Source organism: Balaenoptera borealis (genome assembly GCF_965194805.1).
Source record: "Balaenoptera borealis genome assembly, chromosome: 1".
NCBI lineage: Eukaryota > Metazoa > Chordata > Mammalia > Artiodactyla > Balaenopteridae > Balaenoptera > Balaenoptera borealis.
In genome coordinates this window covers 144,426,263-144,443,658 of record NC_138860.1, presented here as the reverse complement: position 1 = coordinate 144,443,658, position 17,396 = coordinate 144,426,263, and the positions used below count along the sequence as shown (strand labels likewise).

The 17,396-nt window shown below is 48.4% G+C and overlaps 1 protein-coding gene across 1 annotated transcript; it reads right to left on the bottom strand.

The window, feature by feature from the left end:
• Positions 1-7,401: 7,401 nt before the first annotated feature.
• Positions 7,402-10,098, bottom strand: JUN (Jun proto-oncogene, AP-1 transcription factor subunit). The gene has a single exon (XM_082358677.1). It carries the CDS (start codon positions 9,182-9,184, stop codon positions 8,162-8,164), a length of 1,023 nt encoding a protein of 340 aa, XP_082214803.1. The 5' UTR covers positions 9,185-10,098; the 3' UTR covers positions 7,402-8,161.
• Positions 10,099-17,396: the final 7,298 nt, after the last annotated feature.

Genomic DNA, 17,396 nt, shown 5'->3' with positions numbered 1-17,396 from the left:
TCTACTGATAGCTTTTCAATGATATACTCCAATAAAATGCCTTTTGACTTTAACAGAATTTTCTGTCACTTGCAACCATAGAATTCTAACTGATACATTTATAATTTGCCAGCACTAGGCTAAACCCTTTTACGTAGGTTAGCTAATTTAATCCTTACGACAACCCTATGGGAGTAACTATTATCTGCATTTCATAGCTGATGAAATAGAAGCTTAGAGAAATTAACTATCTTCCCACTCACAGGTGGGAGATGTTAGAGTTGGAATTAGGATTCAGGTCTTAGCTTTGCACTGTTTCCGGGGCATGGGAACATGGCTGGGGGGTACCATCTATCAGGCACCATCCACTTCTCACCCTCCCTTCCCAATACTCCTAACCTGGTCCTTCATTTTGCTGTCCTCCTTCTCTCTTCCCCTCCCCTCCCATACCTTGACTTTGAGACTCCAGGGAGATCAACATCAGCCCCTCCACCCAGCAAGCTCTGGGAGCCCAGGCTCAGCCCTTCCCTGGCCCATGGCAGGGGACTGGCTGAGATGACCCCCACGTAGTCCTTCTGGCCACTTTGCTGTGAAGTCATGGCCCTTCCCTGGGTGTCAGTGATTGCTTCTTCCTTTCCTGGCCCAGAGCCATCCTCAGAGGCTCGTTTGACAGCACCCAGGGCAACCCAGGCTGAGAGGCACCCTGCTTGGATAAGGCATTTTACTGCTCGGGCATTCGTGTACAGCTGGCTCTGTTTGAAATCCTGTCCCTCTCTGACTTCACTTCCTGAATGTGCTGACAGGCCTTTGAGCCAAGCCAAACAGGTTCCCAACGCCCGTGCCTGCAGAGTATTCCCCTGCGAGTGCAGCTGGGGAAACAAAACTTTTCTCCAGCCCGCAGAGAGGACCTGCCAGCCCTTATATGACCAAGAAGCAGGTCCTGCGAGACGTCGTTGAATCTTAATGGGAAACGTTTTCATTTCAGCCGGGGTGGGGTGTGTGTGTGTGTGTGTGTGTGTGTGTGTGTGTGTGTGTGTGTATGTATTCACACTGGCTTGGGCGGGGAAGTGGAATTCCTGATCAGTTCCTCTTAAATTAACAAATCTACAGTGAAAAATGGCTAATTATTGCTTGCCTGATCTATACAGGGTTTTACATATATGAACCGCTGACAGCCCTCTGAGGTAGACATGGCTAGCCTCATTTTTACAAAGGAAGGAACATAGTGATACTCATGGACTTGATCCATGTCTCCCAGGTTTGAGCTGCAGAGCACAGATTGAACCCCTGGGTACTTGACTCCAAAATCCCTGTGCCTCCACTAACTCCTAATACCTCAATTCTCTCTACCAACTTGTAATATCTCGATTCTTCATGTGGTCAGAAGGGTAGCAAGGCTCTGGTGTCTTCTGAGTTCTGTGAAGTTCTACAAGTTAGTTTTCTTCTCCGAATCTCAGTTTCCTCATATGCAAAATGGAATGATAGCAGTGTCTGTGGCAGGGAGGCTGTGAGGCTCCACTGAGATATAAATTCACGTGGCAGTACTACTCAAGGGCAGAGTCATATGTGAGCAAAGCTAGCTCTTATGAGTCAAGAAAGACCTGGACTCAGCTCGGGCTTCCACCAGTCACTTATTCCATGAACCTGAACAAGATGGAAACCTCCATTTTCTCATGTATACAATATAGCCGTAACATTTACCTTGTAATTCCCAGCAGAGTGCCTGTTACATAGTAGAAACTTAGTAAATGGTATATGTATTGAATATTATACAGGTTTTTGTTTATTATACTTGCGGCAGACACTGTTGTTTCCTACTGGAGCAGTTAGGAAAGGCTAAATAACGCTACAGTAACAAAAAGCCCTCATCTCTGTGTCTTAATACAACAAAGGTTTAATTTTTGCTTCTGTTAAGTGTCTATTGTAGATGCTGGGGGTGAGGAGGGACTCTGATCTACATCGCCGTCATTTAAGGACCAGGTTAATGGACATTCCATCTCTCTGCTTCCACAGTTGCCAAGGCTGGGAAAAGGAAACATGGTGAATTGCACACTCACTCTTAAGGCTCCCACCTGGATGTGAGAGATGCTACCACTGCTGGCATTTCATTGACTGACACAAGTCACAATGCCTCTCACCCAACTTCCAGGAGGTAGAAGACAGGGGAGTACTACCCTACCTTGTACAAGAGGAGAACTGGAAACATTTGGTGGAGGGCACTAATGACTATCCACCAACCCAAAAGCCACCCTCCATCTCACTTATTTTTTGCCATCAGAGCCTTGATTTTTATTTATTTTTAAATTTACTTTTGGTGTTCATTTTCCCATGTGCTTAGAAAAAGGTGATCCCAAGGGGGTGAATCATGACTGTAGGCCAATCATGGTGGTCCCATTCCCTTGCCAGGGATGAGTTTGGGTATAGGCATATGACCTGCTCCGGGCCAATGGGACCTGAAGGGAAGTCTACTCTGGTGGAAGTAGGGAGCTTCTAGCAGCATCTAGAAAGATGAAAGTAAACACCCTTGCATTGCTAGTGATTATTGTGTTTACTTATGATGCCAGGAACTGCTAAAGCTATCTTGAGTCCACACAAGGGGCGTCTTTGACACACTGAGAATGGTGAAACAGATAGAAAGCCCATAATGATGTCGCTGAGCCACTGTATTTGCCCTGGATCTTCGTTAAATTGTGTCTTCTGTTACTGGTCCGTGTAAGCATCTGAACTGGTGGAGTGGTCGATTATATAACAGCCCAGGTACCTGCTTATCTTTTTTCAAGATTTGCTATAAGGTGAGGGCATTCCTCCCTCTGAGCATGAATCTAGGATGAATCAAATACACCTTGGAAGAGATCTGCCATCAGCAGAAGCTGATGGACAGACAGTCCCACGGAGATCTGGGAAATGCCCAAATTTTGTCCAAGTAGCTAGTGAAAACCTATAGCCTAAGAAGGCAGTAACTTAATGATCTGGTAACCCAATTTTTTGAAGGAATAATGAAGCAACCATCAAGCAATGTCTTTTAGTGGATGTACATGAAGGAAGTTTGTGTAGCAAGAAACTGTCAGGGCTTCTCAGCACTAGTATTCTAGTCCCCCCAGAGCAGAGCGGTTTGCAGCAGGGCAACGAGAGTTCATTAGACGTTGCTGTAGCATGGATGAAATATCCCAGGAGACTATCTGATTACCTTTGCTCAGATGCTGTGTACATCAAAGAACCTTCTGATGACTAATTCAGTTCCTCAGGGTCCTTGATGTAGAATCAAGGGGGAGCCCCAGGATCACCAGGGCATCAGGTTCCTAGAAAAATATAGGAGAAGAATATGGTTCTTGATGGCTGGGGACCTAATTGTGGCCCCACCAGTCACTGCATGAGGGGCCTCAACAAAAACCCTTAAAACTCACTGGGAGCCTCAGCTTCTGTTCCTGTGAAACACAGCTACTAACAATGACACACGCAGGGTAATGGTGAAAATAAAATGCAATAAAAGAGATGAAATCATGTTGGAAAGGACAAGAGTACAAACTGGTGAGTACCAATCTCAGTGCTCATTCCTCTCCTCTTTGCTTACCCCACTCCAGGAAGGCAGGCCTTCCCTTAACTCCTAGGGTACCCGAGAGTTTTTCCAGGCTTCTCCTCATGCTGACCCTCCATCTGGAATTCCCTACCTCATCTCTTCTGTTCTTGACCTGATGAACTCTTAAGTCATCTAATCAGTCTCAGTTCAAGTATTTCTCCAGAAAGACCAGGATGACAATCAAACTCTTAGCATGGAACAGTTAGTACTTCACAACCCGACCCTTAAACTTTCCTGCTTCTTCTCCTTCACTTTTCTTCTCACACCTTCATTCCCAGCCTCTCCAAGCAGCTTACAAGTCCCTCAACACACCATGTTTTCTGATGCCCTGTTCCTTTGCACACAAGTTCCTCCTCCAACCTTTTCTTCCTGCCGAGTTCCACTGGATCAACTCAGATGTCACTTCACCCATGAAGTCTTTCCTGATAAATTCTCCTCCTCCTGCATCTGGCACCTCTTTCTGCTTCATCTCCGTACTCTTCCCCACCAGACTGGGAGTTCCTGGAGAACAGGGATTGTGTCGTGTTCCTCATTGAAGCCCCACTCTTAGCAAGGGCCTCAGTGAGACTGGGCCCAGGGGAATGCCCTTCTTTGGGATGTCAAAAGTCCAAAACCAAATAACTGGAGCCAGGGTCCAGAGTTAGGAAGGGATTGTTTCACTTTCTGGGGCCATCCCAGCTTCTAACCCTCTTCCCTTCTTCTTTAACATTCCACTTGACCCATGTAGAAGTAGGTGGTGGGGTGGGCAAGACCGAAAGGCATTGTCTTTTTCCTTGGTTCATTCAATGGGTATCTTCTCTAACAATAAAAGAGCATGAGGGATAGATACATTGGCATGATCCTTGTCTCTGTCAAGCAAACACTGGGTACTAACTTCAGGACCCCTGAAATACATTAGCTTTACAAACAGAAAGTCCTCTCTGTCATTACCAATGAAATAGTGGTTTTTAATAAAGTCGCATGTAGAACTATTTTTTGTGCCTGCCTAATGATCACATATTATCCTTCCCTATCTCCACCTCCAAGCCTAATGTTTCAGGCAGGCCCATTTTATATGAGAAGATGCCCGCTTAGTGGAGGAGGGAAGGGACGCTCTGTGTGGCTGGAAGAATGAATGTGCTAATAGTTTAATTCTTTTAAGAGCACTCATTGAGAACTAGGCTTTAGGACCTGGTGATTGGCCACGTTTGACTTTTCTGAGGGTCTTCAGTCCATCTGGAGTTGTGTGCCTGGAAATGGATGAGGTATATTTCACTAGAAGAAGTTAAGACCTGGAATTATTTTGGAGCATTTCAGTTCAATTGTCTATTCAGTCAACACACATTTTATAAACATCTCCTATGTAACCAGGCACTGTACTAGGAGTCTGGGTTCCACAGACGAGTAGGATAGGTTCTAGCCAAGAGACACAGAGGTTCACAATGGTGATACTTTGATAAGTGCTATCACAGAAGTTTGGATAAAATGCTGTGGATGCTCAATTGGGAATATTCGTTCCACCTGAAGAGGGAGTTAGCAAGGAAGGCGTCACAGAGAAGGTGCCACTTTTGCCAAACCTTGAAAAATGGGCAGGATTCAGCAGTTGAGCCAGAAGGAAAGGTATCCCAGTCAGAGGCATGAGTACAAGCAGAAGCATGGAAGGGTGAAAAGGCATGAAATTCAGATTCACACAAAGATACATTTCTCATAGTGAATGTGTAGCCATTCAGCTTAGAAATTATTAACCTTTTTCGAGTCATGGAACTTTTTGAGAACCAAATAGAGCTTAATGATCTCTCTCCCTAGGGGAGTGTGTGTTCATGTGGGCACACCCATACACAAACACAATTTTGTAGGCATTTTCATTGAGTTCATGAATCCTCTGCCCCAATGGACACAAAGGGTTAAGAATCTCTGAAATATACATATGTAAGACAGATTAAAAGAGGATTAATGGTTTTATGTGCCGCTAGCTTCATCTTCTCCAACCATTAGTGTTACCCAAACAATAACTCATTGAATGCCAAAATAACATTGACCTTTGAGGGTCTATAAGTATCTGATTTTCTGTCTCCAGAGTTTACAGGAGGTTACTGGTGAATTTCCTCTACCACAATTTTTTTTTTTTCTATCCCTTTTGTTAGAATTTCAGAGATATACATTCAGAACATAGTTGAAACAAACAAGCGTAGGGATAGGCCTGAGTTTCAGGCTTTTTTTTTTTTTTTAAAAGTCAGAGTCTAAAGCAAACTGGGGAGTGGTGTGGCTTTTCTGTGCTGCACTGTTGTCTGGGCTTAGTCTACCTTTGCAGGTAATTAATTCCCAGCCTGCTTATTTTTTCTAGTTGGCTCTTGTTTAGCTTCCACAAAGCCCCACCCCAAAGTGCTTTATTGTCCCTCTTCTGACTATTCCTACAAATGGTCAAAATCAACTCACCTTCCGGGTTGCTGACATGGGCAAATTCACTGTTTGGTGAACTGTCTCTGCTCCCAGTAATCCTTCGTTAAATAAGTGTTATCACAATGGAGTGGATCTGATAGCTAACAAGTCAGTCCAATCCCTTCCACTCCTGGACATTCTCCCAAGGAGAAACTCTCTGTGTCTTTGGATTTACAGCCACAGGCAGGATATTAGCACTCCCAGACCTGTTGGGTACTAGAGCACTGCTAATGAGCAAACAGCCCTGCCTCAATTAGTGGTTTGGGAAATATTCCTGGATATCCAATTGCTTTTGCTGCTTGATAATCTTACCTGCTCTTGGGATGAAAAGCAACCAAGCAAAAATTGTTCCCTTGTTCAGGACTGCCTTATTGATCTCTTAAGTTATATCTGTAGACGGAATTTAAGTTTGCCATTTCTCCCTAGTGAAGGTTTGATTTATATACATAATCATTGTACTGGTGTTCATGTTTTCTCTTGTGTATTTTTTTTATAGAATCTAGAGTACCACCTTTTGAGACTGATTCTATAATAATTATTTAAACAAGGCTGATTATTTTAGAGACAAATTAAGAAATTATAGAAGAATCCGAAATGATAAACTGCTATACTGGTAATTTGTCTATGCATAGGGAGGGGGGTGTGTGGAAAGAGAAAGAGAAAGACAGACAGACAGACAGACAGAGAGAGAGAGAGAGAGAAGGCGAATGAGGATGAATGAAGCTGGGAAAATGTTTCATCCAGACTGCAATTTCTGTGTTGACTTTTCATAAATTCTTTGCTTCTTAATTACCAAATAACTTCAGATGGCAGTAATGTTAACACCAGCAACTGAAAAGCAATGCTTCAGAACAGAGCTTGGGAAGAAAAAAAGTAGTAAAGGGAAAGGAATTCAAGATCTGTTATTGGTATGTGAATACGTTTATTGTGACAAGAATGCTGTTATAAATATTCATATGCAAAGACCGTCTCTTTTATCTAGGAATTGTTAAAATAAAGATTCCAAATTGGAAGGATACATCTTTTGTAAAAATCTGCCACTGTTCCTGCTTTGAGAATAAGCATCTATTGTTAAAATTTCCACTAACATTATAAATGGTCACAGCACATGCCACTTGATATGATCCAAACTTTAAAATGTTTGACTTCCCAGGGAGCTGCCCCTCTCCACCACAGCCTCCCTTCCCTCAGCCTCCTGAAATGCCACACTATCCTTTGTAAGCCACTCTGTATAGCTTGTTGGGGAGGGAAGAGTATAACTTGATGAGGGAATCAGCTACAGTTATCTCTTAACTCCAGTAGGTAACAGTTTTCACTGCTTGATAGTAAGAAGCACTGAGAGTGACTTTAATGGACACTCTTAACTCTTTCAGCTCCACCTGGCCAAGTAATCTACAGGTAATGCAGAAAAGAGGTTGGGGGAGGGGTCACTTTTTCAATATTTTATTGTATTTTCTTAAATATCCTTTCTGGAATTTTCAGAAACAAAACATAAAAAAATTATATACTTTATTACAAATGGTAAACTCAGAGTGCTCCAAATCTCTTATTTACAAACAACGCTGGGCAGGACACCCAAACAAACAAACATGAAATAACTTACAAAGGCGTGAAGCTGTTTATTGACAGTAATCAGCTTTCATCAAATTAAAAAATATATACATGTACATACACAGTTATGGAAGGCAGTCCAGAAAGAGTTCATCTGCAGACTGGGCCTCGCTCTCGCAAACCTCCCTCCCGCCTCCCCCCGCCCCCACCCCCTTTGTGTTCTTAAGGAGCACTACAGAAGCAATCTACAGTCTCTATTGCAGTTTGCGACCCCTCCCTCCCCCCTTTAATACTGAATGAGATCGAATGTTAGGTCCATGCAGTTCTTGGTCAATGTTAAAGAAAAGTCTAACGTTCTGTTTGCGCGGGGACAGCCCGACCGTAAAGCGGGGCAGCCCGCGGGCGGCCGCTCCCTGGCTCCCTGCCAAAGGGAGGGCGCGCCAAGTCCTTCCCTCTCGTGCACACTGGGGGCGCCGTCAGGACGCAACCCAGTCCAACTTGGAAACCCTTGGCTTTAGTCCTCGGACACTTCTTTTTTCTCTCTTTCTCCCTCTCTCGCAACTTGTCAAGTTCTCAAGTCTGTCCCTCTCTGTGTTATTTGTTCTCCGTTGCCCCTCAGCCCCCGACAGTCTCGCCTCAAAACGTTTGCAACTGCTGCGTTAGCATGAGTTGGCACCCACTGTTAACGTGGTTCATGACTTTCTGCTTAAGCTGGGCCACCTGTTCCCTGAGCATGTTGGCCGTGGACGCCAGCTCCGAGTTCTGCGCTTTCAAGGTTTTCACTTTTTCCTCCAGCCGGGCGATCCTCTCCAGCTTCCTTTTCCGGCACTTGGAGGCAGCGATGCGGTTCCTCATGCGCTTCCTCTCCGCCTTGATCCGCTCCTGGGACTCCATGTCGATGGGGGACAGGGGCGGCGTTTCCCCGGGCATCTCGGGGACCGTCTGCGGCTCCTCCTTCAGGGCCTGCAGCCGCGGGTGCTGCACGGGGATCTGCTGGGGCAGGTGGTGCGGCGGCGGCGGCGGCGGCGGCGGCGGCGGCTGCTGCTGAGGCTGCGCGGGAAAGGCCAGGCCGGCCGCGCCGTAGGAGGGCGCCCCGCCGCCGCCGCCGCCGCCGCTCAGCGCGCCCGGGTTGAAGTTGCTGAGGTTGGCGTAGACCGGCGGCTCGCTGTGCAGGCTGGCGCCGAAGCCGCCGCCGCCGCCGCCGCCTGCCACCGAGGCCACGGCTGGAGCCACCAGGCCCGCCCCGCTGACCGGCTGCGCCGCAGACGTGACGCTGGGCAGCGTGTTCTGGCTGTGCAGTTCGGCCAGGGCGCGCACGAAGCCCTCGGCGAAGCCCTCCTGCTCGTCCGTCACGTTCTTGGGACACAGGAACTGGGTGGGGGTCGGCGTGGTGGTGATGTGCCCGTTGCTGGACTGGATTATCAGGCGCTCCAGCTCGGGCGACGCCAGCTTCAGCAGCCCCACGTCGGGCGAGGTGAGGAGGTCGGAGTTCTTGGCCCGGAGGTGCGGCTTCAGGCTGCCCACGGGGTCGGCCAGGTTCAGGGTCATGCTCTGCTTCAGGATCTTGGGGTTACTGTAGCCGTAGGCGCCGCTCTCGGACTGGAGGAACGAGGCGTTGAGGGCATCGTCGTAGAAGGTCGTTTCCATCTTTGCAGTCATAGAACAGTCTGTCACTTCACGTGGGGTTAGTTTGGGCTGCGCGCAGAAGTTTCGGGGCCGCAACAGCGCGCTGGCAAGCGGGGGACACCCGCGCCTCCCCGGGCCTTGAGCAAGGAAAGTTTCTGGAAGAGCGCGCGCCCCCGCCGGCTGGCCTCCCCCGGCGCCCTCCTCACCGGCTCGCTCCGGGGGATCGCAGGGTTAGGACGCCGCCCGCGCTCTTACTTGTCCGCTCGCGCGCGCCGCACGGCTTTGAAAAGTCGCGGTCACTCCCGGAGCTCTCTCGGGCCCAGCGGTTCCTCGGAGCCCGCGGACGAACTCGCTTCCCGGCGGCAGCAGGTAGCGCGAACCCCGCGGTGGCCGGCCGGCGGCGGGTCTCCGCCGTCCCGACTCCGAAGACTGTCCCCTCCTCCGCTGCGAGGGGGAGGGGGCGCCCGGCAGCCGCGGCTCGCGCTCGCCCAAGTTCAGCAACCGGTTCGAGCGAAGCGGAGCGCACGTCCTCCTCTCTCCGCCGCCTCCTTTTCTCTACCGCCGCCGCGGCAGCTTCCTTTGCAAAGGAAAGCTTTGCAAAAGTTCGCTCCGGGACCCGGCGGCCACTTGTCTCCTGTCCTCCTGGCCGGGAAACTTCTTGCCGCTGCAGCCGCTCTCCGGACTTCCCCGGGCGGACAGTGGCCGCTCTCCACGCTGTCAGCAGCGCTAGCGCAGCTGGGCTCTCTCCGCCTGGGGGCGGCTGGAGAAGGGGCTCTCCTGGCGCTCCCCAGAACACCAGCCCGGGAGCCACAAGCACTAGCTCCGGGCCGTTGGAGAGAAAATGGAAAAGAAAATAAGATTTGCAGTCCTTCCCAGCTGACTGTGCCTGTCTGCCTGCCTGCGTCCGCGTACCTCCACTCCCGCCTCGCAGCTTCAGCCACACTCAGTGCAACTCTGAGCCCTTATCCAGCCCGAGCTCAACACTTATCTGCTACCAGTCAACCCCTAAAAATAGCCCATGATGTCACCCCAAGGCCTTCCCATTGGCTCGCGTCGCTCTCAGGAGGGCGGGCCCACCCGTCGCCATGGAGACCCCACCCTAGAAGATTCTTCTCTGGACCCGCGGAGGCTCACGGGATGAGGTAATGCTCCGTTGCCCTCCTACAGTTGGGCCCTTCTTTCTCCTCCTCCCCCCCGCCTCCCCCTCCACGCGACTTGAGCCCCTGTCTTCCTTCTTCCCTCCCCGGCGCGTCTTTCCCGGCCCGCCCGGTGCATTGTGGGCTGACGTCTTGGAGTTTGACTGCCTAGTGACGGTGGCTGCCGCGAGCCGGGCGGACTCGGGCGCTCGCAGGCTCTGAAGGAAGCGGGCTGAAGTTCAGGGCTCGGGGCGGGAAGGCAGGGGATGCGGGGACCCAGAAGGCGGGGGAACCGGACCAGGTGTCTGGGGCCGAGGGCGCGGGGCGGGTGGTATTTCCCCACTTCAGGGCTCGGTGTCATTTCGCTGCCGCGAGGGGCGGGCCGGCTGAGCGCCCGGGTCCCGGCCCCCCCCCGCACTTCCGGGGGGGCGGGAGCACCGCCCTTAAGGTGGCTCTGTTAAGTCCCCTGTGGGGACGAGTGAAAGTGGGCTTTTAAGTTTAGGGGCGGTTCTTGAGAGTCGGCCCCCCACGTTGAGAGCGCTCTGAAGTTTGTCTCCTGGTCAAGTTCAAGAGCGACTGTACGGCTGCGCCTGGAAGCCGAGTGATTTGCATTGCTTGAAACCTGGTGTTCAGCTAAGTCCCCGCCGCACCCCACCTCACCCTCCCGACCGTGGGAGAAAGGGTGCGGGGGTTCGCAGCTTCGCCTCGGAGAGGAGGTTTCTTACAGGAGGTGGAATTAGCGGGCAGCTCGGTGTCTAGTTGGGAACGAGCGTTTAGGGAATCCGAAACTCGGGGAACCCGGGTGATCGTCTACTCCCCGCCCCCGCACAAGATGCATAGGCACACCACACATCCCACGTACACACGAAACACACACACACACACACACACACACACACACACACACACCCCACTCCTCTCGCCCTGATTTGCTTCCGGGAAAACTAGTCCGAGAGCAGCAGACACTTGCCAAAAGTCACACAGCGAGTCAGGAGTAGAATCAAGATTTAAAATTTCTCCGCTCCCGGCCGGCCGGTGGGCCCATATCCTGTGTAGCCTCTAGGAAGCGCTAGACCCATGTAAGTGGTTCCTTTTCTGTGGTTGTTATTTTATCCTCCCCCAACCCCTCACCCCTTAGGGACAAAAGTGTATGGTGGGAAGAATACCGAAGTCGGGAATCGTGGGTTCTCTCGTGGCCAGCGCTGCCACGTTGTGAAGTGAGCAAATCAGAGAACTTCTTTGAGCTTCAGTTCCCTCATCTGCAGGTGGGGCTGGTGAGACCCACCTTACTGGGCTGAGTTAGCGTAGAGTCATCGCCTCCAGGGCTAGGAGGTGGTCGCCAACAGCCCCCTTCCCTGCCCTTCTTCAGAGTTTCCCAGAGCGTCGATGGGATGCCAGGGTGTAAGAGTGTGACTTGGCAGGACCAGGTGGACTGATGCTGTTGAGAAGCAGTGAGGGCAGGAGGGTGAGGGAGGAAAGGGTCAGAAGTCAGCTCCTTCCAGAGTTTTCTCCAGGACTGGGGCTTGAAGTTGGACCTGCAGCAGCTTATGTTCCTAGGTTCTAATTCTGGCTTTTCAGCTTCCGAGCTTGGGGGAATTCAGCCTTGGGTTCATAGCCCAGAGCTTTAAGGTATTTGTGGCTTTGAGAGTTCAGATCCAACAGCCCGGCAGCAGCTGGTGTCAGGGAAATCTTGACAGCTTTCCTTTACTCCAGCACTTGCCTCTCATTGCCTTGTGCAGCAGGAGAAAACAGTAGCTGCTGTGAGCCAGGCACTGAACTGGGTGGGGGTAAGGATACAGTGATGACACGAGCCAGTTACTTTCCTCAAGGAGGGAAAATTCTCCTCTATACTGTTGCCCTGAATCGTTTTCTTCTGTAATCAGGGAGCTGGTGTTTTTAAAATAATTTTAATGATAACAGTAATAAGAATCAATGTCATGTATTAAACACCTACTATCAGCCAGGCATTCACCAGAGCAATTTATATATACTCTTTCTCCCTACAACTATCTTGGGCTATATATATTATTATCTGGATTTAGTATATGAGGAACTAGGCCCAGAGAGGTTAAGTATCCTGCTCAGGTCACAAAGGCAGCTGGAAGTAGACTTCAGGTGTGTGTTACATTCCCTTTTTATATCTTCTCTGCTGAGGGAGGCTCTTGTAAAGTACTGGTTGTCTGCAGAGGAAACGGCCCTTAGATGGTGGGATGGAAGAAATTGTCTTGCCCGATTCTCTGTAGCTCCTTTCAAAGCCTCCTTTCAGAGCTCCTGTATTTAGAAACTTCAAAACTTAGGACTTTATATAAATATATATCTTTTGCCTAAGGGTTCTGTGTGTTCCACTCTGCTTTATGTGGTTTAGTAGGCTGATTTTCTCCTTATGTTGAGAAATAGCATATTTCATCCAAAAAATAACAGATCTTTTCATGTTAACGCCCTTGCTTGGAAGCCTTCATTGGCTTCCCCTCACAACCAGGAGAGGGTTCGGATGCCTTTGCGTGGGAGAGGGGGCCTTTCACAACCTAGCTCCTGCTGTCCAGCCCCATCCTTCACTCCTAGTATCAGGAAAGGCTGGGCTATGCTGCCTTAACAAACAGCACTACCATTTCAGTGGCTTACCGCAGGGAAGTTTATTTCTTGCTCATGCCACGTCCCCACTGTGGGTCTGCAGGGGAGTTCCATTCACCATGGATTTGGGCTGAAGAAGGCTTCGTCTTGATGCATGCTTCTCCTTACAGTCTCGGCTGGGTAGAGGGAAGGCGGCAAATCATTCAGTGGCTCTCAGAGCATCCACCTGGAAGTGACACACTGTTCTGCTCATGCATCCTTGGCCAGAGCAAGTTACGTGGCCATGCCTAACTTTAAAGCTCTGTAATCCTGCCAAGTGTCTCGAAGGGAGAGCGCCAGGAATATTTGGGAAACAACACTAATGACTCGAACAGTCTCCCTTTCTGTTCACCAAATGTTTGGCTTACTGTCCTCCCACAGGCAGAATTCCACTGTCTCCTCAAGGGGGATGACCCTAAAGACCCACCTAGTCACGGTATATCAAGCTCACTTTCCAGGGAGTGGGTGATGCGTAGTAGACTCTATATCAGCTCCAGATGTGACTCTTCATCCAAAGGCAAGATATCTGCCCGGCATACTCTCAGTATGTAACAGTGGGACAGAGATGGGATAACTGCAATGGACACACTGATCGGAAAGTGAAGGAATGGGACACCACAGTGGACGTTAATCCAGAGCAGACATGTTGGGGACCCCCCCCCACCCAACACCCCGATTAGACGTTGATTCTGCTCCCTAAGTGTAGCTGCCCTAGCCATTGTTTTCTGTGACCCCTGGCCTTGACCTCTGAGAGAGTCTTCCTTCTGTACATCTAAAGCAGGCATAGGAAATAGGTTTTCAAACCAGCTTTTAAAAATAGGGGTGGTGTTGGGGGAACAGAGTGATATTAAGTCTCAAATACAGTCTCCTTTAATCCAGGCTGATGTTCTTTTGGCAGTGCAACTCTCCCAAAAATGCAGGTTTCTTATCTGTTTGATTCCAGGCGTTCCATGTGTCAATAGCCACAGCCAATTCTTTTCTAGACATGCCTCCATGGTTTGCCATGTTTCTTTGCTTTCTTGCTCTCCTGCCTGCTAATATCTCTCTCATTCATCTCCTTTTCATATTCTCTCTGTCTCTCTCTCTATTTCTTTGTCTTGCTGTCTTTCTGTCTATCTCTTGACTTGGCTTTGAGTGCTTTGCACTTATTGGGCTTAGGTGGGAGAGTCATACTTTTCCTCCCATTTCCTCCCTTTTCCCTTTTCTCTAATTGAAAGCATATGCTCGGTAACATCTTAATTTATCCAGAGGTTTTAACAATAGGTTTGAGGCCATACCTTTGACTTGAGCCATACTTCAGGGCTGATTTTAACTAGCCGTTTCTTGCTGAAAATCTTCCTTAATTTTACTAGTTGAGATTGAGAAACAATAGCCTCCTCTAACCCTCCATAACTCTGAATTTATAGATCGTCCCTAGTTTCTTTCATTCCTGCTTGCAAACTGGCCAAATCTTCTCTGAGCTCATCTCTTTTTTTTTTTTTTTTAATAAATTTATTTATTTTTGGCTGTGTTGGGTCTTCGTTGCTGCGTGCGGGCTTTCTCTAGTTGTGGAGAGCAGGGGCTACTCTTCGTTGTGGTACATGGGCTTCTCATTGCTGTAGCTTCAATTGTTGCGGAGCATGGGCTCTAGGCGCGTGGGCATCAGTAGTTGTGGCACACAGGCTCAGTAGTTGTGGCTCACGAGCTCTAGAGCACAGGCTCAGTAGTTGTGGCACACAGGCTTAGTTACTCCACGGCATGTGGGATCTTCCCGGACCAGGGCTCAAACCCATGTCCCCTGCATTGGCAGGCGGATTCTCAACCACTGCGCCACCAGGGAAGCCCTCATCTCTTTTTTGTAATAAGTTTCTAAATGCATCCAACAGCCATCAACACATGCTACTAATATTTTGTTTTACAGTCTCTTGCCTTAGTTCATTAGGTTCATGATATGTCTTCTAAATTATCACAGTGATATGTTCACCAAATAGATCACCATCCTTTTACCTTCTGATAACAGTGTTCTTAGTTACTGCCCTCTAAACAAATGTTTACTTTGGTTATTGTTGTTATTACATTACCCCGTGTCTAGGTGCCAGTTTTTATATCCGTCAGGATAGGCTAGGTTTGCCACCAGAACAATCCTAATATCTCAGTGGCTTAACAAAAAACCTTTACTTCTTGCTTATACTACATGTTCAAGGTCAGAGGGGCTTTTCTCAATATACTCACTCAAAGACAGAGTCTGAAGGTTTCATCTTGAAATATGTGTGCTTCTACAATCATCACAATCACCTTCACAGGGAAAAGAAAGCATGGTGAATTCATACTGGCTTTTTTAAAAAAAATAAATTTATTTATTTTATTATTTTATTTTTTTTGGCTGCATTGGGTCTTTGTTGCTGCACATGGGCTTTTCTCTGGTTGCGGTGAGCAGGGGCTAATCTTCGTTGTGGTGTGCGGGCTTCTCATTGCGGTGGCTTCTCTTGTTGTGGAGCATGGGTTCTAGGCACGTGGGCTTCAGTAGTTATGGCACGCGGGCTCAGTAGTTGTGGCTCGCGGGCTCTAGAGCGCAGGCTCAGTAGCTGTGGCACATGGGCTTAGTTGCTCTGTGGCATGTGGGATCTTCCCGGACCAGGGCTCGAACCCATGTCCCCTGCATTGGCAGGCAGATTCTTAACCACTGCGCCACCAGGGAAGCCCCCATATTGGCTTTAAAAGCTTCCTCCAAGAAATGACATGTTACTTATGTTTACATAGTATTGATCAAAAACTAGTCATATGACCATGTCTTACTTAAAAGGTGCGGGAAAGTGCAATCCTACTATGCACTTGGAAGTTAAGAGCTGGAAATGCACACCGCTGTATAGCCCAGGTTATGCTCTGGTAGCAATCCAAAAATCTTACTGAATGACAACCACGGAATTATTTCTCACTCATGCTGCATGCCCATTACGGGTTGGTTGTGTCTCTGCTTCAGACACATCATCTTTGCTCTGGGACCTTTTCTGAAACATTGCTGATTGCCATGGCAGACAGCAAAGAACATGGTGCTTAAAGCTTCTACTGAAAGCAGTTCACGTGGCTAAGCCTGTTGTCAGTGGGGAGCGGCAGCAAGTATTTGCAAATAGTAATACAGTCTACCACACCCTACACTACACATTCCTCCCATTCCTATGAGTCTCAGCTACCCTAAACATTTTCCATACCTCTGACATTTTCCTGGTTTTCCATTTATTTTCATCCTTAATAAAAATGCCACCTGGCAAACTCCTACTCACCCTTCAAGACCCTGCTCAAATAATTGCTCCCTCTGAAGCTTGCTGTTACCCCATTGCTCACCCTCAAGTAGTTATTATCTTCTTTGGCTCCCATCACACTGGGTACAGACCCGAAGCTGAGAATGTACATCACGTGTTCTTGTAAATGTCTTCTTACACCGTGACTCCAAATCCAGGAACTGTGTCTTACTCATTTTTATATTTCCAATGCTTAATGCAGTGCCTGGCACATGGAAGGATAGAAGGTACTCAATAAATGCTTATTGATGAGTTTCTTAAAAATAGTCTTTTCTATAGCAGAATTAAGGGGGTGTTTTAATCGTCAAATAGCAACAGTAACTTGTTTTAATACATAAAACTTCTAACAAATTCCCCTGCTGAAACTTCCCTAAGCACATCCTATTGGACTTGGGATAAAACCCAAATTCTTTACTTTGCCTATAAGATCTCACATGCCCTGGGTTGTCCTACCTCGCCAGCCTGAAATTACTAGTACTTCTCTCCTCACTATTCTGCAGCCACACTGGCTATGATTGTATCAGCCAGGATAGCCTAGGTTATGTTCCAGTAAAAAAGCAACTCCAGATCTCAGTGACTTAAGACAAAAAAGTTTTATTTCTCGCTTCTGCTCCATGTCCGTCAAAAGTTGTCAGGCAGTCTGATCACTTTGGCTTCCCCTGGGATCCAGTCCAATGGAGTACGCACTTTCAGGAACGTCACAGACCTCATGGGAAAGGGAAAGGGGGCTTTGAAGGGCTCTAGCCAGGCAATTAGGCACATTTGCGGGAGAATGTCACATGTCACTTCTTACAATTCATTGGCTAAAACTAGTCTAATGGCCCCACCCAGCCACAAGTTGACCAGGAAATGCCATCCTATTTGTCTGGAAGGCAGAGAGCTGCAAATCTTTGGCGACCAGTCCTAATGACTCTCACACTGGACTTCTTCAGTTCCTCAAACCAGACAGACTGTTTCTTGCCTAAGAACCCTTATATGAGCCCTCCTACCTCTTCCCTGTTCCTTGGTCAATTTTTATTTCTTTAGAGGTTAGCTTAAATGACACTTAAAGAGGCTTTCTTTTATATTACACCCCTGTACCCACCCCCATCTAAATTAGGTTCCTCTCTTATGCCTTTTCATAAGTCTCTGTGTTTTTTCTTTATAGCAGTTGAGATTTCAGGAGGGTGATAAATCACACCCTCTTTCGTTCCCTTCTGAGTTCAGAACCAGCTGAAAGTT

Coding starts and splice junctions, on each gene's coding strand:
- JUN (XM_082358677.1), bottom strand. CDS start 9,184: ATGACTGCAAAGATGGAAACGACCTTCTACGACGATGCCCTCAACGCC.